Genomic DNA, 24832 nt, shown 5'->3' on the forward strand with positions numbered 1-24832 from the left:
AAGATCAGGCAAATGAAACCACATTCTTAAGGCTTTAATTATCTGATGTGGGGAAAAGCTAGATAATGCTTACATTTAGCAATACCACAGTGAGTTAAGGCTCAAAGGTGTTCCATCCATTGAAGATAGCAGTAAAACATGAGCAAACGTTACATTCATTTGTCAACAGTCTTAAAAAGAAAATGACAAGGGCAAACAATCTTGAAAACACAAACTTGAAATGTACTTGCAACCATGGTAAAACAAGTCTTTCCTTTACACAATGAAACGAATATTTACATTGAAATGATAAAAAGGGAAACAAATGGGGGGCCCTGTATGTTTCCAGGGCCTCTTAAGGGATTTTTTTTATAAGGGGGGGGGGGGGGGGGGCGATGAGAGACAGATACACCTACGAACTTCAAACAGGTTTTGTATTGAGGCAGTTCCTCCAAAGCAGCAGTGGTGGAGCAGGTGGTGTCGTTACACTGCAGAGGCCTGATGCCACAAACAGTGTTCTCACTACACATCTGTGCCTTAACCACGACAGAGCTGCTCAGTACCGGTAATTCTATCACCGAGCTGATTTTCATTTTGATCTGTTGTCAATAAATTAGCGTTCTTCACAATAGACAGTAAGTGCTTTATGTTTTCTTGTTCTGCCTTGTTTTGTTTTTTTTTAATTACATTTTTTTAGCTGCACTAACTGAATGCTATTTGGTAACGTGGAACAGGCTGTATAAATGAATACGAACCAGCGTCACCCATAGACGAGAAGGTCGAAGACGAGATCACAGATGCATACTAATCACAGGGAGACATTTCGAATGCTTCACCAAAAAAAAAAAAAAAAAAAAAAAAAAGGTTGAAATTCTCTGTCCCAGCATATATTGCAAAAAGGGCATATGTCTATTTACACTTTCTCTCTGTGACAGACTTGTACCTTGAGGGTCTATACAGCACAATTCTCTCCCCCCCCACCCCTTCTTTTTTTTCCTCTTCAAAGAACAATTCACACATCTATATTTGAGAACACGTTACGGGGGTGTGAAAGGGGCAGGGCGGAGTCACAGTGGTACCATTTACAGACACTGTTAAGGGTAGGATGTGGGTGGAGGTGAACTGGGTACGAGAACAACGTACACACCTCTGTCCTTCTGCCTAATCCAAGGCATTTCAACACATTAAGAAAGAATAAACTGGTGTATCAGTACATGTTGACAGTTAGGCAGAGTCAAACTGCAATACACCACCAGCAGCATATAAGTAAAGCATTCTTTCTCCCTTTGCGCCGTTAAGAATGCTTTCACGCTTTTAGCCAAAAAAAAACAACAAGTTTTTATATCTATACATCTCTATATATAGATATATAAATGAACCATGTGTATAGAAAGCCAATCATCTCCCTAGCAAGGCCAGGCTGCATTTCATGCATGCTCTAATCAGTCTATCAAAATCGGACAAACGCTTACTGCCACGTGAGCATATTTTGCTATTAAGCACGAACTGAACAGGCTCCGCAGAATCTGCGCTTCTGGCTAATTGGTCATTTGACCATGTGTGCATGGTTGCTCTTCCGCTTCCCTTAAAAGCCATTAGCTGCACTTTCCCACAACCCATCTGGTGCCTATAAAAGCAACTCTCGGCAGCACCTGAGCGGCTGCACGTGCCTAGTGTGCTACTGTTTAGAAGACTCGTTTATATGTAAAAATGGCATAACTTGCTAGCCATTTAATTTATCGCATATTTTTCCATCTCCCTTTTCTGCAAGCAAAGCGGATGAGAGTTCTCTTGCGGTAATTTTTGCGTTACAGGCGTGCTAAAATCTCCATCAATCCAAAAGCTGAGGCTGAACAAGAAATCGATTACCTTCACTCTCTAACGCTCTCTGCTATACGCATTTCTGCATTTCTTTCAGAGGAGGACTTCTAGTGGAAGAAATGAAAAAGGAAAAAAAAAACAAAAAATACAAGCAGGTTTAGTGTTGCAATCAATTCCACAAGACCACTGAACTGCCGTCGAAACCAAAAATAACGAAAAAAAACCAAAAAAACAACACAGATTAACAGTGAAGCCTATTTGATTCTCAGTGCAAGAGGAAGATGCTGATTCCATGTACATAGGATAGATAAGCCTTTGGCTTGGCGGGAATACAGTAGCTCTGGTCCGAGTCCACTCTGAACTCATGCATTACGGCTGTGCGGGCTGCTGCTGCTGCTGCGCTGGTGCTGCAGGGGGCGGAGGAGGAGGAGGAGGAGGGGGTCCAGGCTGAGCTCCAGCTTGCGTATTCGGGGAAGGAGGTGGCGTCGGGCGCTTGAACTTGTCTGGACTGTTACTTCTTCTTGGGGATGGCCTCTGTCAGAGAATGAAATGAAGCATGTAAAACAGGCTTGGGATCATGGAGTGCATTTCAGAGATTATGTGAAATCTGTTCAAATGGGGAAAAAGATTATGTTTCTATAGTTAGGAATAGAGGCTGACCAATTGATCGGTTTTGGCGATTAATTGGCATCGATAACTGACTGCTGGAACGATCAGTTATCGGCAAAAATCCACACTGATTTCCGGGGTTTTCCCGGTTGTTTCCGTTGCATAGTACAGATTATACAGTACGAGAGCGGCCTCTAGAGGCGAAATAAAAACGATCACTGACAAATTTTGTTGTTATTTGAAGTGTTTTTTTAAAATTAATTTTGGATGTCTATTTTTATTTGGAGTGTTACTTTTACGTTCAGTTTGGATATACATCTTATTTACTTTTATATGTATTAATAGTTAATATATATGAATATTTCATTAAAATAAAGCACAGTACATTTTCATGGTGCAGTCAGTACTGTTTTTGTTTGTAATAAAGTTCAGAAATATTTTACTTTGAGCGTTACGCCTTCATTCAGTATCAATTTTAAAAACTATCGGTTGATTAATCGGTTATCGGCAGGTACTGCACAACTTAGTTATCGGTAAAGTTCACTATCAGTTGACCTCTAGTTAGGAAAGCATTGTTTAATGTCTCAGAAACCAAACATGTTCAGGAAAGGTTGTGCAGAATGTGATTAAGGCCCTTGTCACACGGATCACAACGAGCACGACAGGAGAAGGACAAAATAAGTAAGAGCGGCCTCGCTGTACAGAAGAAGAAGAATTCGAGAGAACCAAGCATGCCCTGTTTGTTGATTAGAGTTTTCCTGGAAACGCCATAAAACGACCACCATATGGATGTTAAAAATGCCTAAAAATAAAAGTGCTGTGAAGTCAGCACTCTATAGGATCAAAAGCATTTCTGTTGTTTGTGTTGCACTTTGAGAAATTCAACTAAGCCATTTGTACATCTATTTTGTTTTTGAAGGTACAGTTGCAAAATGATTCGACCCCCCAGTGCAAATCCGGTTTATTGTCAAAATGTACAGACTTTCAGCTGTTTGCAATGAACAAATCAAATAAAAGCGATTAAAATAGTTCAACACAACGAATACTTCAAGTGGTTTCCGCAAATTCATCTGAAAATGCAACTTGTAATGACTTCTCCAGGTCTCAAAATTATTCAACCCCTTCATGGCAATCATCTTTAGTACTTAGTAGAGCACCCTTTTGCTGTTATGACCTTCTACAAACGAGATGCAGAGCCAGACACCAGCTTCTGACAGCATTCCTGAGGAATCTTATCCTGTTCTTCATGAGCAATGGCCTCCAGTTCAGCAATATTCTTGGGTTTGCGTGCTGCAACCGCCTTCTTCAAATCCCACCAGAGATTTTCTACAGGGTTGAAGTCAGGTGACTGTGATGGCCCTGTAGAATCTTCCAGGACTTCTCCTGCAACCAAGCCTTGGTGGAATTTGAGGTACGCTTGGGATCATTGTCCTGTTGGAAGGGCCAATGATGCTTCCTCACAGACGGCATGTTTTCTCCTGGATTTCCTGATACTTCAATGAATCCATCTTGCCTTCTACATGCTGCAGGTTTCCAGTGCCAGAGGATGCAAAGCAGCCCCAGAGCATCACCGAGCCACCACCATGCTCGACTGTGGACAGAGTGTTCTTTCTTCATTCTTCTTTCTCCAGATATACCGCTGATCCATCGTACCAAAAAGTTCCAGTGTTGTTTCATCGCTCCACACAACAGAATCCCAAAACTCCTGCGTCTTATTTATATGATTTTGAGCGACTTTTCGTATGCTTTTGGTCAGTAGTGCTGTATGTCTTGGAGTTCTGGCATGGAAGCCTTCTGTGTTTAGTACGCGCCTTACTGTGCTCACTGAAACCTCAGTGCCTGTTGCCACCAAGTCTTGCTGCAGGTCTTTTGAAGACACTGGAGGTTTTTTTACAACCTGCCTTCTCAGAAATCTGGCTGCAGGCGTTGATAGCTTCCTTTTTCTGCCCTGTCCAGGTATTTCATGTGTTCCAGCTGAAGCACACCTGTTGCAACTAATGAAGCCCTTGATTATTTGCATCAGGTGTGCTTGAGACCTGTTTTGCAAATTTGTGCTGTTGTGAGGGATTCTATTCATGGGGTTGAATAATTTTGAAACTGGAGAAGTCATTATAAATTGCATTTTCAGTTGAATTTGGGGAAACCACTTGAAGCGTTCATTGCATTGAACCATTTCAATTGCTTTTGTCTGAATTGTTCATTGCAAACAGCAGAAAGTCTGTAAATTTTGTCAATGAACCTGATTTGCAATGGGGGTTGAATAATTTTTATTACAACTACTGAAGATTACTGTTCCAATAGAAAAGGCAGAGACCTGTAGGTCCCAGCTTGAGTACTCGAGTACAACATGGCTCGCTTGGACACTGTGACAACGAGTGTAATTTTTAATTTGCCAAGCCAAGCACTACCAAGCACTATTTTTGTCCCAAGGATTTATATGGATGCTGCAGTTCTCTCTCATATGCTTCAGATTCAGCTTTCACACACAAACAATAACTGAAGCAGCCACTGAAGTCCTCCTTCCATCCACACAAACACAATCCAATGATGTTTTTCTAGATTCAACATCCTCCGAGATTGCTGGTAATCGTACAGACTTTCAGGGCACTGTGCAATGATATGAAGTGCAGGGTTTGCAGGTGATGTTTAGAGGAAATGAAACACACATTCTGGTAGTGACTCACCGCAATGCCATGTGAGGCTCCCACGTGCACGTGTAAGCCTGGCGTGTTGTAGTAAGACATGCCTGCACGGGTCAGTGTGGCTGGAGGGGTAAAGCCCACCGTGTGACTGGCATATGACAGCCCTGCCAGAGGAACACAGCATATTGTTTATGACACATCACAGACACAGGCTATAGAACCTTGGTAGACTCTAAAATGGAGCACATTGCTTCGTTGAATGGAATTTCTATAAAGGTGGTATTTTACACGGACAGATCGAGGAAAAGAGAAAATACCTGCACAAATCATCTGTTTCTTAAAGCACGGCTAAACTACAGTATTTGTTTGTCATGAATACTCTTGATCCATGATCAAAAGAATGAGAAAGAATTCTTTCTAAGTGTGAGCCAGGCCTGTAATGTGTTGGGCTTCTGTCTTGAATATGGAGGTGTGAGAAAACACTGGCAGAAAACATCCATTAACTGTGTAGTTAACTTCAAACTCTAGTTACACTCTTCACCTAAAGTTATAGTAGTAACCAAAAACTCTATGAAAGCTGGGAACATGCTAGAGGTCGACCGATAGTGGATTTTACCGATAACCAAGATGTGCAGTACCTGCCGATAACCGATTAATCACCCGATAGTTTTTTTAAATTGATACTGAATGAAAACATAACACTCAAAGTAGAATAATTCTGAGCTTTATTACAAACAGTATTGACTGTCTCGTAAAAATGTACTGTACTTTTTTTTATGAAATAAATACCAACTATTAATAAATATTAAACTAAATAAAAAAAAGATATACATCCAAACTGAACCAAGCAATAAAACCCCAAATAAAGAGACAATCCAAAATGAATAATAATAATTAAAAAATAAATAAATAAATAAATAACACAACAAAATTGGTCAGTGATGGTTTTTATTTCGCCTCTAGAGGCCGTTCTTGTACTATATAATAAAAGCAGACCCCTGGTGTGGATTTTTGCCTATAACCGATAGTTTCAAGCATTCGCTCGGTATCTCACTATGGGAAACGCCTGGGGCATGACTGATCCCAGTAGCACCAATTACACCACGTCTGTCAGTTGACAGACCAATCGCGACAGTGACGTGGGAGTCCCACCTCCCTCATATATATCGCTGCAAGCGGTCCCTGCTTCATTCTCGTTCTCTTTCCCTTGAGATCGTTATAGGGAAGCTATCCTCAGCAGATCCTCGCAGGGAGTGGCTGCTAAACAGTTCGTTCGACGAGCTGGTGTTTTTAGGTACGTCTCCGAACGCAGCTATTTTTCCCTTATTCTTCCGAGGGAATTTTTTCTTCTGTTGTCGTTTTCTGGTGGGAACTAGTGTGTCGAGGAGAGTTCTCAATCTTCACGAGCCGTCACAGCTCATTTTTCCTTTATCCTCCCACATTGAGTGGTGTACGGAGTTTATATCTTATTGTTCGCATCTCTTAAGGCGACCGCTACCCATCAGCACAGCAAAGTAAAGATCCCTCTTGCCCGTGTGTTAGTGGGTCGATGATTTCATCCAAAGACGCTCATCCTCTATGCACTGCGTGTCTGGGATTTAGACAAACACAGGCCGTGCTCGCTAATCCCGAGTGCTGCCCACACTGCTCTCTTTACCCGTTAAGGATATCAGAGCGCAGAACGCGAGTCGCGGCCGTGAATAAGGAGGATCCAAGTTTTTCTGCACCACCCACAGAGAAAGACGGGGCTGCTCAGCAAACCCAGTATAGCTGGAGAGAGTTAATGGATGATATCTCTCCCAATACCCCCGCCCACCCCCAACCTTTAATCAGACCCCTTGGCAGGGTATAAAGAGGATGAGGAAGATGAGACGATTGCTCATCTCTTGGAAGATGATGTGGAGGAAGATGAAGCAATCCTAATCTCTCTTCCAGACCTAGCAGTGCGACAGGTGAGTCTCCCTCCCCCATACAGGGGGTCTTGGACCTTATTGAAATGTGTAGAAGAACAGCTGCTAAACTTTCTATCGACTGGCCATCACAACAGGAAGGCCAGGGCACAGACAGGGATTTATATGATGGGCAGAGACTGCCGTCACGCACTCCCCCAGCCAAACAGCTGATTTCAGCCATCCCAGCTTGCTTTGCAGAGATGCACTGTTTTGGGGACAAACTTTTCTCTCATGGTGCCTGTTAAAGGTTTCTCTAGGCTGGATGTACTTAATATGGAGGAGCTGGGGATGTCGTCGTCGTCCCCCCCCCGCCCACCCGCCCTGTGGATGTGAGCATCAGGCCTATCGGAAAGGGACAAGGCAGAGTTCCTTGATGCTCCAGTGGAGCTGAAAGCCCTTTTCGGAGGTGCTGTGACAAATATGCGGCAGCAGCGTGACCTTCGCAAGAAAGTTGGAGAGGCTTTTGAAACTTGCCTCCCCAGGAAGCTCACTGCTCGACACCCAATCCCAATTCAAGTTCAGAGGAAAACAGTTCTCAGGTTGGAGTGTTGGCACCAGTTCACCCAGTGCTCCCCATGTTGTTTCTCCCCTCTCCACCCGCAGGGTTATGCAAGACAGAGGAGGAGGTTAACAGTGTGTGAAACAAATACAAATATTCCTTGTGCATCCAGGCAGTGGGCCAAGGGCACAGACGTGTGTGAAAATAAAAACAATAACGTCCAATTCAGAGCTGCAACCCCCAGCTCCGCCACCGCGCCATCAGTGAGCAAGAGCTGCAACAGACCGCCTGCTGCTCACGCGGAGAGTCGGTGCACCTGCGTAGTACACCCTTGGGTTTTATCCACAATAAATAATGTCAGCAGCAGAAGAGGAGTCAGCTCAGATTTTAGAGGAAGAAATAACCTCTTTCATTCGGGTTGTACAGCCATCATGGCTTTTACTCCCGGTATTTTGTCATTTCAAAAAGGGGGGGGTCTCCGTCCCATTCTGGACTTATGGAACCTCAACAAACACCTCATAAAATACAAGTACAAAAATGTTGACGTTAAAGATGCTATCACAATTTATTCGCCCCAAAGACTGGCTTACGTCAGTCTGAAGGATGCATATTTTCACATAAGCATCTACCCGGCACACAGAACAACCCTCAGGGTTGCCTATCAGGGCACAGCCTACGAATTTTTGGCACTTCCTTTCGAGCTCTCTTTAGCCCCGAGGGTGTTCAGCAAGTGTGTCGAAGCAGCGCTCACACCAGTGAGAATAATGAGTCTCAGAGTGTCAGCTTATTTGGACAATCTGCTGGTGTGCGCTCCGTCATGGCAGAAGGCAGAGAGAGAGAGAGAGAGAGAGAGAGAGCGCAAAATGCTAGTGTCTCATTTAAAGAACTTAGGGTTCAAATATGTTCAATGAGATGAAGAGCTGATGGGTGCCAAAACGAGATAATCTATCTGGGTCTCAGACTGAACTCAGGCCTGTATCAAGAGTTTCTGTCGGAGGAGCGCGTCAGGTCAATTCGTGGCTATTTATCCCTTTTCCAGAAAGAGAAGAAGATCCCGTATCTTTACGTCTGCTAGGACTGATGGCCTCAACTGTCTCGGTTATTCCACAGGGACTGTTGCGAATGAGAGAGTTTCAGCACTGGACTGCAGCACAGCGTTTGTGTCCAAAACGCCACCTCAACCGCAGAGTGATCGTATCACTCTGCATGTTTCTCGAGTCAGGGACACTGCTGGGGGCAGTTTCTCTGTGAAAGGTGGTTACAACAGATGGGTCACTCACAGGTTGGGGTGCAGTGTGCGAGGGCAGGATAGCGAAAGGGAGATGGCCCTTCTCACTACAGAACTTCCTAGAACAGTTAGCAGTGTTTCTGGCATTGAAACATTTTGTGCAGTTCCTAAGGAACCACCACATTTTGATCAGATCAGACAACAACGGTGGTGGCGTACATAAATCAACAGGGAGGCACACAATCTCTTCAGCTTCACAGTCTGGCACGAAAGTCGAGTGTGTGGGGTATGAAGCATTTTCATTCATTACGGGCAACGCATGTCCTGGGAGTAATGAATGTGGGGGCAGATCTCCTGTCCAGTAGGAACCCTCTGTACGGAGAGTGGACTCTCCACCCTTAGGTAGTGAGCCAGTTGTGGGAGAGGTTCAGGCAAGCTGCTGTAGATCTCTTCACCTCACTGCCCTCTATTCTTCTCTCCGGTGAGAGACGGTGCGCCTACGCGCCTGCGGATGCTCTGGTGCACCCATGGCCAAACGCACTACTGTACACGTTTACTCCACTGAGCCTGACTGTACCAACACTAAAAAGAGTAAGTAATTGCGGTCACCCAGTCATACGAATTGCCCCGAACTGGACAGGGAAATGGCTGACTGAGGTAATTCAACTCCTACGCAACCAGCCCTGGCCTCTCCCGCTGCGCAGGGAACTCCTCTCTCAAGTGTACTGGGAGATTTTTCACCCGGCCACAGGAAAGTGGCTCCTGGGCCTGGCCCATGAGGTTAAACTTGAGTGTTACGGGTTTGCCTGTGAGGGTGATTGGCAATATTCAGAATGCGAGAGCGGCTTCAACGCGCTCTGCGTGTGATCGGAAATGGAGTGTGTTTAACCGATGGTGCGCACACAGACACATCGTCCCTTTTCTCTGTTCTGTTGCGGATGCGTCATGTTTTCTGCAGGAACTTTTGGATAAGGGCAGAGCCTTAGAGGTGCATGGTGTTTGCACAGGCTTTCAAAGCCACTGATTCCACCGTGGGAGCTGTCTGTGGTCCCTAGTGCACGCTCTCAACCCCCTTTTGAGCCTATAGATTGTATTGATTTAAAGCTCCTTTCGCTAAAGGCTATTTTATTATTGGCTCTTTCGACCGCAAAGCAGATTAGCGAACTTCACACTTTGTCGGTTCATAACTCCTGTATGCGGTTCGCTATGGATTACTCTAGAATAACTCTCAAAACTAATCCAGCGTTTGTGCCTAAAGTGAGCGAGTCAGCTCTCGCCTTTACAGGCTACAGGTGGATTTACAGGCTTTCCATCCACAGCCTTTTTCCTCATCAGAGGATGAGCGGCTTCATTGCTTGTGCCCTGTCCGTGCACCGCGTCACTATGTGGACAGGATGAAAGCACTAAGGAAGAGTAATCAGTTATGTATTTCATGGGCTGATTCCCATAAGGGTAAATCTATTTCAAGTCAGGGCCTGTCCCACTGGGGAGTGGAAGCGATTATATTAGGTTATAATAGCATGGGACTCGGTCCTCCGGAAGGGTTGAGGGCTACCTCATGGGAACCATTTATGGGCGTACGGAGTATAGCTATGCTGAGAATGAAGTGGGGACCGCTTGCAGTGATATACATGAGGGAGGCGGGACTCCTGCATCACTGTCGTGATTTGTCCGTCAACTGACAGATGTGGTGTAATTGGTGCTTCTGGGATCGGTCACGCCCCAGGCGTTTCCCATAGTGAGATACCTCACTCGTGTTATCAGAGAACCAGCTATTAATCGGCAAAACCGATCAATCAGTCGACCTCTAGAACATGCTACTGCACTGAAATACTATTCTTTTAATTTTATTGGTGAGCATTAACAAGAAGTGTGTGTACCTGGTGATATGGGTCTGCTAGAGCTTGGGGAGGGTGTGTAAGGGATCGGGCTGGACACAGTGCGAGGACGAAGGCCTTGGGCCGACAGTTCATTAAAGTACCTATAGAAAAACAGAAGAGACATTTGATCAGAGTATTATACGTTTTTATGTATTGTGTTTACAGCTGTCAATTCTTCCAAGACTATAGGATGCTTACAATTTTATAGTAAAAGCACATAGAATTTGTATCCCCCAACCAAACCCCCCCAAAAAAATATATATATGAGAAGGACTTTATTCAGAACTTCTCAGATTTTCTTTCTTTTACTGTTCCGACCTCTGATAATCTTTTAATTATCGGGGATTTTAATTTTCATGTGTTGCCGGTATAATCCTTTGGGAAAGCAGTTATTTGACCTTGTCGACTCTTAACACAGTCAGTCTGTGATGCTACTCGACCTGGTTTTATCCATGGGTTTGTCTATTAGTAATGTGACTACAGCGGATAGTTACCGTATATATCTGCTTTATATCTGAAAGCCGACCTGCTGATTTGTCATGTTCAACCGGTAAATGAGGTGACAGCAAATCGTTTTGCTGAGGCGTATGCAGCAAGCCCAGTTTCTTCTATTATTGAGGTTTCTGAGCCCTCAAGTTCTTGTATATTTGATGGGTTTGATCTGGTCTCTCTTCTAGTTCCTAGCAGGCAAAGTTACGCACATGAAATAGTCATCTACTCCACTGGATCCGATTCCTCCTCGATTTTTAAAAGCTCTGTTTGAAACCATGGGCCCTAGTATACTACCTACTGTGAATAGTTTAGTTAATGGTGTTGTTCCACCCGATCTTAAGCAAGCAGTGGTTTCTCCCTTAATTAAAAAACAAGGCCTTGATTTTACACAGCTGAAATGTTCGGCCAATTTCTAACCTACCATTTTTAACAAAAACTTTTAGAGAAGGTTGTTCTTTCCTAAATAACCACTTTTTTTTAATCAGAGAATGATATTCTGGCTTTAGAGCTGGTCACAGTACAGAGGCCGCTCTGGTAAAAGTTGTGAACGATTTACTGATGGCGGTTGATTCTGGGACGGCGTTTGTCTTAATTATATTGGAGCATTCGATTCTCTTAGAACGTCTGGGGTGTGAGGAAGGCGTATGTGGGACAGCTCTAAAATGGTTTTATTCATATCTACAGAACATTCTCTGCTAATTTTGCAAACACGTCATCCTGTATGGTTCCCCTTAAAATCTGGTGTTCCTCAGGGATCTATTCTGGGGCCTACGTTGTTTTCATTGTATGCACCTGCTGGGATCCATCTGTCCTCGCTAGGACATGTCTTATCATATATATGCAGATGACACGCAGTTGAAGTCCCTATTGGTCTGTCTTAATGAGGTCTAATAATTTTCTTCAGCTTAATGAAAGAAAACCTGAGATGATGATATTTGGTCCACAAAAAGTTAGAGAGAGGATTACCAGCACTATTGCGTCCCTAGAAACAACGGTTAAACGGGTTGTCATAATCGACTCGTCCCTCAGCTTTGAAAAACAGATAAAAATCTGAAAAAAGTAGTTTTCATCAACTTGGACTGATTTCTAGGCTAAAACCGTTTCTTACTTTTAAAGATCTGGAGATTGTTGTTCATGTTTTTATTACCTCTAGACTAGATTACTGCAACTCCCTCTATGCAGGGATCAGTCAGCGTCAGTTATCTCGTATGCAGCTTGCACAGAACGCCATAGACCGCAACAAAAAGGGGGGGGTTACCACATTACTCAAGTGTTATCCTATCTCCATTGGCTGCCAGTTCAGTATAGGATTGATTTTAAGATTTTATTATGGGTTTTTAAAGCTGTTCACAACATGTCTCCGATTTATAATCGTCTAGGACTTTAAGATCGACAGATAAAATGTTCTAAGTTGTCGTCAAACGGAGCTTTTACAGTAGAAATTGTCTTCCACTCTGTATTTGGCAGGCTCCATCTAGAGGTTTTTAGATCTCAGCTGAAAACGTACCTTTTTAACCTAGCTTTTGAAGGGAGGGGATCGTGAATAATTGTCTCTGTGTGTGTGTGTAGGCACGATAATGCTATTGGCTATTTGCTTGTAGTCATGTTGTAGGCATAAAATATCATTTGAACCCCTGTGGCAAACACACTTCATGCTGCTAATGTTTCCTTTTGTCTCTCTTAATGCTGCATTAATGCACAAGCTCATGAGTAAAGCTGAAGGTAAGGAAAAATAAAATTTATTTATTTCTTTATTTATTTAAATCGCTGTCTCTGTACCTCTCGTCATCCATCTCCAGGCTGGACTCGCTTTCAGAAAGCTGCCTGCACAAAGCCTCGCGCCGCTCCACCTCCCGCTGCAGCTTCCTCTGGAGCCGAATGTTCTCCTCCCGCATGAGCCGCTCCTCCTCGATGTACTGAGCTCGATTCTCTGTGTCTGAGAAGTCATACACAACATCAGAGATGTTTAGATAACGTTGCAATGACAGCAGAGACGTGTATATGTATATGTGCGACAGGGATGCACCGGACCGAATCAGGACTGGATTTGACTTGTACCCAATGAGATTTTTAATACAGGTCATTAGATTAAGTGACAATGTCATTACTGTCTTTCAGATCATGAGAACGTGGGGAAAAAAAACAAGGGCAAGACTGCATATCCCATGCATGGTATTAGACTTCAATAAAAGTAATTTGAAAGTAAAAGAAAGCCTTAATCAGGACTACACTAAATGCTTTGCAGTTTGGAACCTTTGGTCTGGACAAACTCAGAAGGAGAGGAAAATAAGGACATCCAAGCTCTTTTTCCCTGGTGGGACTTGACCTTGCAATCTCCTGATAATAGGACAAAATCGTAGACAGTTACACCACTTATTATTATTTTTTTTTAAATAGATTAAAAATAATATTAGAGAGCAAGTCTACATGATCTTACTCAAGCCTTGCATTTCTTACTCAATGGGATGGTGACAGTTGTCAGGGACGTAAATAAATGTTTGCCTCTGGCATAATGTCCATTCCCCAAGAGACCCAGTTGCAACATGTGAGGAAACCAAGCTGAGGATTTCATCAGCGTGGTGTTCTGGAAAGGATTTATTTCGCTATATGCAGCGGTGCCATCTAGTGGACACTGACCGAAACGTCTCCGTCATCAGCCCGTAGCTCTCAATCATCTCACGGGAAAGAAAAAAGCCTTCTTAAAAGTGTCATATTTCATCATGTGTCAACCAGAGAGCTGAAACAAAACCACATACAGCACCTCCTGCTACGTCGTATCCTACACAAGAAGCCTTGCTGAAAGGCAGAAGTGAGAACGTGGACCTTAGTGGGTTTTTAGCACTCACGCTGCAGTTCAGCAGTGCGCAGGTTCTTCTTCAGCTTCTCCACCTCGCTCTTCAGGTAACGGATGTGTCTCATCATGTTCTCCGGAGAGTCGATCTCCATGGAGATGTCCCTGGGGGATGGAGGAGCGGAGACCGGCTGGTCCAGCTTCTCCTGGAGAATCCTGTACGGACGGGACACGGCAGGACCGGGATGTTACGAATACACTACCGCCAGCATGACACATGGCTACGTGCTAAAGTGTCTAAGATTCGAGCAATGGGCCAGCAATTCTAACAAGAGTCTCTATTCCACTATGAAGAACGGATCACCACAAACCTTTTCTCAGCTTCCAGTTTGTCCATCCGCTTCCACAGTCGGTTGACCAGCGCCTCCTGCTCCTGCTCCAGTGTGTTCTCCAAGTCAATCTTCTCTCGTCTGAGCTGGAACAAAAAAAAAAAAAAAAAAACAATCCCAAAAAACAATGTAGAAAAACCAAGTAGAACGCAAACTCATTTGTCCTTACATGCCTCATCACACACGAGTATATTAATGGCTCTGATAAAGGCGTGTGACAAGGCAGGAAATATTACTTGAAGATTGGTGGTGGGTGATTTTTTTTTTTTTTAAGAATAAAACAAAACAGGGCTTGCTGTTATAGGAAACGAATCCATTTTTGGTTTATCCTTACATTAATGTGTCCCTGTGAATAAGTTGCTAATACGGTGATCTCAGTTACACAGTCCGCACTACTCAGCACTGCTGTTACAGAAAATAAAAATAAATAAATAAATAAAAACACACCTGACCAATCAGATTTGAGAATTCAGCATAACTGGCTACCGGGGATGGGCGATATCTTATCGTTTGCGATATACCGGTAGAAATTCTCCCCATTATAAGAATGAGTCTTCCCGTGATAATAACGATAAAGCCTAGTCGATGATGTATGTGTGTATGAGCTGTGTGCGATCCGTTCGCAGCTCACGTGCAGAGCGAAGACGAGTACGGCGGAAGGCGGACGTGAAGCTGAAGAGGAGTTCATCGCTAAACGAGGAGCTACTGTACCTCGACAATCTGGAACTGGTTTGCTTCCAGAAAATCACTTTTACTTTTAGATCAATGTTTGTGTTTCTGAGGCTCTCAAGACTGCACGCAGCCGTCACTTGTAGCAAAAGACAGCAGTGCACGGTACTATATTCATATCATCACTGATATCGTTATCGCAATAAATACCGGGACATATCGTGATATAGTTTCAAGTCCATATCGCACATCCGTACTGGCTACGTTCACATGCAACCAAATAATCCGATAGTAATCCGATTGACTGCTCAATCGGACTGAAAAGCCTTCATGTAAACCCCTTTATCGACGCGATTGAAATTTCGATGGATTGGAAGGGGCGGGTTTATTCCTTTTCTAATTCAATTGAGATGGGGGAAAAAAAATGACCACGTAAACATTTGAATCCTATTATTTTCTCAATCAGATTCAAAAATTCCTCGTGCACATGCGCGGTGCGATGGTGTGTAGGTTCACGTCTTAAATATGGCGTCCGGTGGAAACAACTGGTCGATGGAGGAGACAAAATATTTGCTGAACATACTAAAAGACGAAAAAGATTGTCGGGAGACTGGACGGAAGAAATGTTCGTAATAACGATCTCTTCAAAAGAAGTGTTTGAGGAAATGCAGTTTGGAGGATTCAGTCGGGCAGTAGAACAAATTAAAGTGAGTAAGATTTGGCGGGAAAACAAAAACCCCACGTTGCTGACATGTTTTTATATTTGTCAACAAAGCAAAAAAAAAAAAAAATCCAATAATTAGGTAATTTGGGGTCACGTCCATGGCTTTCTTTCTCCGCGATTATATGGTTGGCATGACGACAGACGCTGTACGCTTGCGCAGAAGCTTCGTTCGGAATACATACAATGCACATATAAACGATGAGCACATGTTAAAAATCCATCTGAGCCAAACTACAACTACAACGACACCACATGTACTTGCTGTAAAATGTTGCTATGTGCAAAACCCATGCACATATGGCTGTGGTTTTGTGGACACAGCAGGTGTCAGACGTTCACAAGTCGCTATGTGCAAGTCAGAGTCAAGTCTCAAGTCAACACACATAAATACAGCCATTATATCGTACGCAGGGCAACTGGCCATAGAGCCAACGTCGGATTAGGAAATCCGAACAAAAAGGGATGAGCACCACACTAGTAAGGAACTTGACAGACAGGTAGATGATAATAGATGGAAATCCATTTTAACCGGCATTTTGAAAATAATAATAAATAAATAAATTGTTACCGGTGAGGTAACCATCGGGGCATACACCGTGACATAATATAATTCTACTTGTTTTGTTAGCTTTCTCGGTCAGATCGGAGTGCTTACAGGTATTTGAATACCTGGTTGACCATTTGTAGCACCAGTATTCAAATAAAAATCACTACGTGGATATTTGTTATGTCCTACATGAAATCAGTCATAAATATGAAAAAGAAAAACCTCGCCTGGTTTTCCGTATTTTCTCCCTCATTTGCCAATTCCTACTTGCCAGACATCATACGACAGCTACCAACCAAGGAGGGTGATGGCTAACACGTGCTTCCGCTGAAACACATGAAGCCAGCTCTATCTGCCCAGTATATCCTTCTTACAATATACCTACGACCCTAGTGTTGCTGTGATTGACAGCGGAGACGGAGTAATGCCGTCCTGTCCACCCAGAGAGCACGGCCAATTTTATTCCCTTGGCTCCCGGGTTACGGATGGCCGTAACGTCGTCGGCATTCGAACTTGTGATGTCCTGACGGCAGTGAACGCTGCATTTGGCGGCTTTGGGTTTGTCTCAGGAGCGGACGTTTTCACTCTGATGGAAACACTGGAAAAACGTAGCCTGGTCTGAGGAACCTCAATTTCTGCTGAGGAACACAGAAGTCAGGGGAAGAATTTGACGTCAACAGCATGAATCCATGGACCCAGCCCGCCTCGTGTCAATAGTCCAGGCTGGTGGAGGTGGTGTAATGGTGTGGGGAATGTTTTCTTGGCACACTTCGGGCCCGTTAATACCAAATCAACCATCGCTTGAACGTCACAATCTATTTGAGTAACGTTGCTGATCATGTGCATCCCTTCAAGCCAACAATTTACCATCTTCTAATGGCTACTTCCAGCATGATAACGCAGCATGTCACAAAGCAAAAAATCGAATAATACATGAAAGATGTTTTACAATTTCCCCCCCATCCTAAACGGAATACCCATTTATTACCTCTTACAGACATTGACATGCTGGAATTAGGCAGATGGCACATTGCAGGTTCAGACACAGATAGGATTAAAAAGGTTTTTCTATATTTTACATCCTGCTGAAAATGCTGCTCTGCTATCGGCCATGCACAGACTTGCTTGTAAAGAGTCCTCCAAAAGTGCAGAGTCCTGACAGCATGAACTACAACTGGTTTGGCAAATCACATTCAAAACCCTGCTGGTGAATTTCTCTCACAATTACATGAAACGTGCTTCAGAAGGCTGCAATCACTGGGCAGGACTTTTCTAAACGGGAACCTTCAAGTGTACCTGCTCCAAGGTGAGCTGTTTGGAGATGGTGTCATTCTCCAACTTCTTGATCTTCTTCATCAGTTTGTTGACCTGGAACTCTTGCTCTTGTTCCAAGTGCTGCTCAAGCTCAGCTTTCTCATGTTGAAGCTAAGAGACAAGAGAAGAAAGAAAGGAGAAACAAGCTTTTAGAGAGGTTCTATGAAATATTCATGCTGACAGTTGCATATCAATGAGGAGGAGGAAGAATCCACTCGGTTCCATGCAAACGACTTTATGTAAAAATAAATAAATAAATAAATAAAAAACCCACACACATCTGAAAGCCTTGAATGTGACCTTGGGAAACAGCTCAACAAAATCCACTCTCTTAAAACGTTCCCTGAAAGCATATGACTCACTGCTTAATTGCTTGGCAAGACTTTCCCCCAAAACTTCAGCATTATTATGCTTCTTTTAAGCAAATTACAAACGGATAGCGCTTTTCCACCTTCCCTATTTAATACAGATGCAAGAGACGGGTCAGCAGAAGGTGGCCAACAGGCCAGGTGCTACTTTTCTGCCTCATCACTGTCTGATACACCGTATGCAAATGAGCAAAATAATCATCGTGAAGCTACCAGGCATTCCTACACTGTCCTCAGGTGATAAAGGCAAGTCCATAATGTTAACTCAACTCTATATGAAGAAGAAGAAGAAGAAGAAGAAGGTGAAGCAGCAGCAGCAGAAGAAGAAGAAACTGAAGAAAAAGAAGGTGAAGGAGAAGAAAGTGAAGAAGAAGAAGGTGAAGAAGATGAAGAAGGTGAAGAAGAAAAAGAAGGTGAAGAAGGTGAAGAAGAAGAAGGTGAAGAAAAGAAGGTGAAGAAGAAAAAGAAGGTGAAGAAGAATAAGAAGGGAAGAAAAAGAAGGTGAAGAAGAAGAAGAAGAAGAAGGTGAAGGAAAAGGTGAAGAAGAAGAAGGAGGTGAAGAAGAAGGTGGAGAAAAAGAAGGTCTTGGTAGTAAACACTATCAGTCAAAGTTCCAGGACAAAAGGAGCTGTGGTGAGCAAAATGTCCCAAACATTAAATCTAACTACAAACTTTTAAAAATGTCACTCATTAATAATCTAAACATTGTAATTGTGGGCAAATCGCTGTGGTTTAAGCAGAACAACACACTGTGGGGGTTAGTGGCACTGAAATCTGAAATCCTGTACAGACGGGTTATTCCTTACTTGTCACGTGTTCGGCAATAATGAAAACAAAAGCCGTTCAGCTCCCCTGCTTTTTTTGGCCAGCAAAACCACTGCTGTGGATTTCACGTCTCAACAAATCTGATAAATAATTTAAAATAATTTTTTTTTTTTAAAAAACAGTGACAACCATCCATCACTTCATAGTCAAATATAAACCCTGTTTAAATGACTTCAGTGTGTGTCTCCGTACCTTTTGTACATTTTCAGTACATTTGAACAATCCAGTGATAACTCCGATCACCGTGATATTTTTTGGTCACGATAATTGTGATATGAAATTTTCCTACTGAAGTCAGATTACAGCAGAAATAAAAGTTCTTCTGATTCGTATCATGTAACGTCCCACCTAGTTTCCTCCTTCGAAACAGGAACCGATAGTCTGCATTTTACCAACGAATTTTACATCAAGTTAGCACAATAATCAAACTGTTCACAGTACTCTTTCTGTCCTGTACATGTACACATACTAAAACTGTTTTAAAAAAATAAATAAAAAAAGAAAAGACCAAGAGGTCCTGATCACACGTCTTCAATGCAGATGTGATAAGGAGGAACAGTTGTGTTTGTTTAGCTTGATTTTAGCACTCCAGGTTCTAAAAATAGAGCCGGTCAGGATAGTTCATGTCTCGGCGTTGTTGCCAATTCACAATCCACAGCGCATGTCATTATTAAGTTAAAGCAGACGAAAGCATTGCTTCACAGCTGCATAATGAATCCATTACAACCGCAGCTTCTAGAAGCCTCTTTCATCTCGCGTGACCTAGTTAAAGCACAACACCAGCTAGGTCAAAACTAGGGATGGGTGATGTGACAAAAATATCACATCAGGATATCAGAAATAAAAAGGTCCAATTCAACTTTCATTTAAAGATCTACAACAATAAATTGTTTATGTATAAATAGTCTGTTTAGAATTTTAAATCAACTGTTAAAATCAGAGTTTGTATTCATTATAAAATATTGACATTGTGTGTACGTTCATTTGAACGTATTCATTTCTTTGTGTTATACACCAAAGACATTTGGGTTTGAGATCAAAAGATATATACGAGATGAGAGTTTAGGATTTCAGCTTTTATTTCCTAATATTTACTTCTGGATGTCTTAAACAACATAAAACCCATTTTTTCCACCCAATTTTTTCGGCAAAAGTGTAGGACCAGATAAATCTTGAAGTAAATTAAAGTAAATAACACTTAATATTTGGTTGAATGTCGCTTGCTTCCAATAACTGCAATAAGCCTGTGACTCCTTGACCACCAAATTGTTCAGTTCTTCTTTTGGGATGCCACCACAGCCTCTTTCATTTGTTGTTCGTTTCGGGGGATGATTGACTTGGTCGGTCTAAAACCTTCCACTTTTTCCCCCCCTGATGAAGTCCTTTATTGAGTTGGCAGTGTGTTTTGGATCATTGTCTTGCTGCATGATAAAGTTCTTCCTGATTAATTCGGATGCAATTCTCTGTAAACTGGAAGATAAAATGTTCCTGTAAACTTCTGAAGTCATTCTGCTGCTACCATCATTAGGTACACCATCAGTAAAGATAAGTGAGCCTGTACCAGAAGGAGCCATGACACTACCTCCACCATGTTTCACAGATGAGCTTGTTTGTTTTGGATCATGAGCAGATCCTTTCGTCCTCCACACTTTGGCCTTTCCATCACTTTGGTAGAGCTTAATCTTGGTTCCAGAACTTTTGTGGCTCATCTCTGTATTTCTTTGTGAATTCCAATCTGGCTTTCTTGGTGGTATGACCTCTATATCTATGCTCTCTAGGTCTTCTTTGAACGGTGGATTGTGCTACCTTCACCCCTGCCCTATGGAGGTTGTTGTTTTTGGGTTTTTCTTCACAGCTCTCAATGTTTCGGTCATCAGCTGCTGTTGTTTTCCTTGGCCGACCCGTTCCATGTCTTTTGCTCAGTACATCAGTGGTTTCTTTCTTTTTCAGGACATTCCAAGTCATTGAATTGCCTATGCCTAATGTTTCTGCAATGTCTCGGATTGATTTTCCCCTCTTTTCTCAGTTTCAAAATGGCTTGCTTTTCTCCCATAGACAGCTCTCTGATCATCATGTTGGTTTATCCTTTTTAACAACAAATTCAATCTTCACAGGTGAAACTGAAGGCTAAAATCAATAGTAGATGTTCAGAGCTATTTATTGTTTAAACAATCAATCTAACAGGAAACACCTGGGTAACAAGGAACAGTCACGTGCGCCAATGTGTTTGCTCGCCTACAAATTGGGTGGTCTGATGCAAAATGTTCTACATAATGTTCTGTCTTTTAACATCTACATATAAATACTAAGAAATAAAAGCTGAAATCTAAACCCTCTTCTCATATTCTTCTTTTGATCTCAAACCCAAATGTCTTCATTTAAATTTTTTTTTTTTTTAAATCGAACTGGCCTTGCCAATCCAATAGTTTCGGAGGGGACGGTTATATATATCGTCATGTTACCCAGCAGCATTCAGAACATAAAAGGCAGGTCTCAGTACAGTCTCGATTCCATAGGCCTACATGTCTTGCGGGCAAACTTAAAGCTAGCCCGGTCTCTGCTGAGCCTCGGCACTTACTTGCATAAGTTTGCGAGAGAGTTCATTGGTGAGGAATTCTTCTTCCTTCTCATAATTGACAGCAAGAGTTTCTTTCTCCTTCTGCAAAGCCTGGATCTTCTTGAACAGCGTGTTGCTGATGAACTCCTCTTCTTGTTCTGCTCGGGCTTGCTGCGGATCAGAAAGCGTGACATTTTAAAAAAATAAAGCATTTACAAGTCCACAAGTGTGCACTTCAAGTAAGAGTTGAGGGCTATTTGACAAATCACGAAGTCTCTAACGTGAGCTGTCAAAAGCACCAAAACCCATAGAAAATATGTAAATGTGCAATTAAGGACTCAAGGACATTCATTCCAAGCAAATGCTTTCCATGATGAAAAGTTGACTCGTTATCAATTATTTATGAGCTATTTGGCAAGCAAGGACACACAGTCTAAAAAAGCTGGAGTGGTGAATATAAACAAGGAAGCTGAATTCATATTACATTCATGACTATACATTATGACTTTTCTGGATGGCGGTCTGATGTGATTCGAGGTTACATTTCACACACTGAGCAATAACAATCTGGGTCACAGACTGTTTTTTGTGCAAAAAGTATAACAATATACTGGTGCGTTTAACTAAATGTTAGTGCTTTTTTCATATTGCTACAATTTGCCGCCTAAAAAGTCACCAAAGCTGGCACCACCGAGTTTCCGTGTTGATGAAAGCTTGTATAAATAACGTCTTCGCGATAGTTTCACTTCTCTTTTATACCATCGCATAATAAATTTTATTGCAAAACACAAAACGGTCCATCTGCAATATAATCCTGAGGGAACAAAAAGAGAAATGCATGAGTTGCACAAGGTCACTGCATGCGTTGCACGAGTTCACTGCATGCATACTATTCATGACTATTAAAGCCGATCAAGCATGCAAATCTGGATCAATATAAAATTCTTTTGGGGAAGCCCTGGTTCAGTATGGTCGAATATTTTGTAATATGATCCAGTTAGTGACTGTGTGGATTGAATGGACTGTTTTGCCCATTACCCAACCAAATTCAGACATGGTAATGGTAAATTCATAATTGATCACAGAGATGAGCGTCTGCACGATGTACACATGGTTGTCACATATAAAGTTCCATGTGCATCACATACACCTCATAATAATACAAACTGATTGCTGTGACCTTTATTATTAACACCTGTAGGGTTGTGGCTGCTCAGGTTGCGCTTCATCAACGGTAGGTCACATGAAAAATGTTGCTTCTCTGACAACCACATCTATATGTTATTGTTCAGCATTTTAAACCCTGACAATATTTGGTATATTTTGTTTTAAGGCAGGAAGTGATAGAAAAGATATTCCTGGGGCGTCTTTATAGGGAGGAACAGGACATTACGGAATCTTTTACAGTCTGGACACATGGTGCGTTCAAGTCCTGTTGGAAAGATCGTATTTAGGATTTGAGCGCACATAAACGGCACCACAAAGTCGTAATTACGAGTGGGAAACTCTGGATTTTCCGAGGTGAGGTCAGTAAGAAAACAAGGTGGAATCGATGGATGCAACGTTTGAAGTTGACGGTAAATTTGTTGAAATTGAACGTTTATGCGTCTCAGAAGCCGATTCCAGTTATTACGTGTTTGGTATATGCAGCAAGTATTTGTCAAGCTGTTTTTTTTTTTTTTAATTTACAATAAAACAAGCTAATTGCCTGAACAAAATACGATAGCGTTGTACAATTACAATATCATATGTAACGATAAAGTTTACGGCGGCTTCATAAATTGATTAAAAACATTTTTTAAAAGTGTAAAACGTGTCTGAAGCACATTCGTTCTTCATTTTCTAGAAGTAGAGGTTTTTGTTTTCAAGCAACTTTTTTTTGAAAACTATTTTTTGTAGTTGATTAAAGCTGGGTACACACTGTGCGATTTTTAATAGTCGTTTGCGACTGTTGCTTGTCAGACTGTACGAACACGATCCCCGCTGTAAGCCATGCCACACCGTAGGATCTCAGTTGTCATTAACGTCAGACTGCACGACAGTCAAGACGCGAAAAACGGACAACACAAGAAGACTCGTACGGAAAATTTGATCGCGACAGCCATTAATCGGCTGTCGGGGAACATGTCAAACTACGAATCGAAGACTACAGATTTTGGCCTAGGATTATAGGAATCTTTTACGATTCTCAAAATTTGTCTCAGACGAGCAGATCGTGGCCGAAACCGTACAGTGTGAACCCGGCTTAAGAGAAGGTACACCGGCATCTTACTCTGACCAAAGTGATGTCGTGAGTACGGCTTCCCAACTCGTAAACACAGACTTCCAAGGAGGACTTGAACGCACAGATGGTTTGTGTGATATGAGGTTATTTCTACAAGTCATTTCAAATACTTTAAAATGCTGCATAATGTTCTAGCATGTTTCAAACAATAAATAAAATGAACATGCATTTAAAAATAAATAAATAAAATTACTAACGTGAATAAAATCCCAGAGACACCCTTAATAACATAATTACACTCCCCCACCTCCTGAAGTAAAACTCATCCCGTCTAAATAGGGCTTTAATTTAACAGTTTAACAGCAGTGACAGCTGTCTGGATATATAATGTTTTATTTCCAAACAATTAGTACTCCTAGCAGTTATCTGACCTCCAGCCTGGCTAGGGCCTAACAAACCTCTAAGCTAACAAGCTCAACGCTCAAACTACACAATTACTATATTCAGGTAATGATAAAACTGTTTTTTGTTTGTTTGTTTGTTTGTTTTTAAAGACGGAATTTAGTATTTAAAACTGTCAGTAGTGCTTTAGTGTGTTATTTTCTAACGGGGTTGTTTAGCTTTTACAGCTAAATGAAGAGAATGTTATGTTATTCAGAACGTGAGATTAGCATTGCAGCTAATATTTTCAACACGGTGAGTTAGTAGTAGTAGAAATGCACGTGCGAAAACAAATGTTTGCGTCACAAGTGACAGCAATGTCAAGCAGCCTTCAAGCTAACCTGGCGACAGGGAAGGTTAACATGAGCTAGCTACGGCGCGTTCTACCTAGCAAAACACCACTCAAAACAAATAGTTAGCTAGACGCAGTCCAAGCTCGACACGCCTCGCACAACGCTGAAGCGCAGGCACGGATGAACGCTGCTCGGTCCTGCACTTACAATCGTGACGCTGGCTTTGCGCAGGTCTCTGTTCTCCTCCTGCAGTGCTTTACACTTCAGTTTGAACGTCTCCAGCTCGATCTTCAGCACTTTGTTCTCCTGCTGCAGGGACGCCAGGCGATTTGTCAGCTCCTCCAGACGGAACGGGGAAATCACGAACCCCTGCTGTTTGCTGGAAGAGGAAGAAGTGGAGCACTGGGGAGTAGCCGAGCTGCTCCCCGCTCCATCAGTGTCACTCTCACTCGCGCTGTCCGCCATGATCACTGCGAGCATCTGAGACAAGCGGCAGCAATGTGTAGCTCAGCAGCGTCATTCTCTTCACTTCTCAGCTCTTCCTCTCTCCTCATCCCACCCGCATTCGATAACAAACCCCGCCTCTCC

The 24832-nt window shown here is 42.5% G+C and overlaps 1 protein-coding gene across 1 annotated transcript; it reads right to left on the reverse strand.

Annotated features, from left to right (window-relative positions):
* Window positions 1-13: 13 nt before the first annotated feature.
* ccdc6b (coiled-coil domain containing 6b) lies at window positions 14-24832 on the reverse strand. The gene is made up of 9 exons (XM_053639801.1): window positions 24452-24832; window positions 21308-21457; window positions 17519-17647; window positions 14265-14368; window positions 13949-14109; window positions 12882-13038; window positions 10611-10711; window positions 5094-5215; window positions 14-2334 (listed from the first exon to the last, which is right to left on the reverse strand). Exons 1-9 carry the CDS (start codon window positions 24722-24724, stop codon window positions 2170-2172), a joined length of 1362 nt encoding a protein of 453 aa, XP_053495776.1. The 5' UTR covers window positions 24725-24832; the 3' UTR covers window positions 14-2169.

This window comes from Ictalurus furcatus, chromosome 13 (genome assembly GCF_023375685.1).
Source record: "Ictalurus furcatus strain D&B chromosome 13, Billie_1.0, whole genome shotgun sequence".
Lineage (NCBI taxonomy): Eukaryota > Metazoa > Chordata > Actinopteri > Siluriformes > Ictaluridae > Ictalurus > Ictalurus furcatus.

What these genes read in the sequence shown, in the direction of transcription:
- ccdc6b (XM_053639801.1), bottom strand. Translation starts at nt 24,724, where the DNA reads ATGCTCGCAGTGATCATGGCGGACAGCGCGAGTGAGAGTGACACTGAT. An exon ending in TCTCTCGCAAACTTATGCAA is followed by an intron (nt 17,648 to 21,307) that starts GTAAGTGCCGAG and finishes CTTGTCTCTTAG; the next exon opens with CTTCAACATGAGAAAGCTGA. An exon ending in CTGGAGATGGATGACGAGAG is followed by an intron (nt 10,712 to 12,881) that starts GTACAGAGACAG and finishes GTTTTTCTATAG; the next exon opens with GTACTTTAATGAACTGTCGG.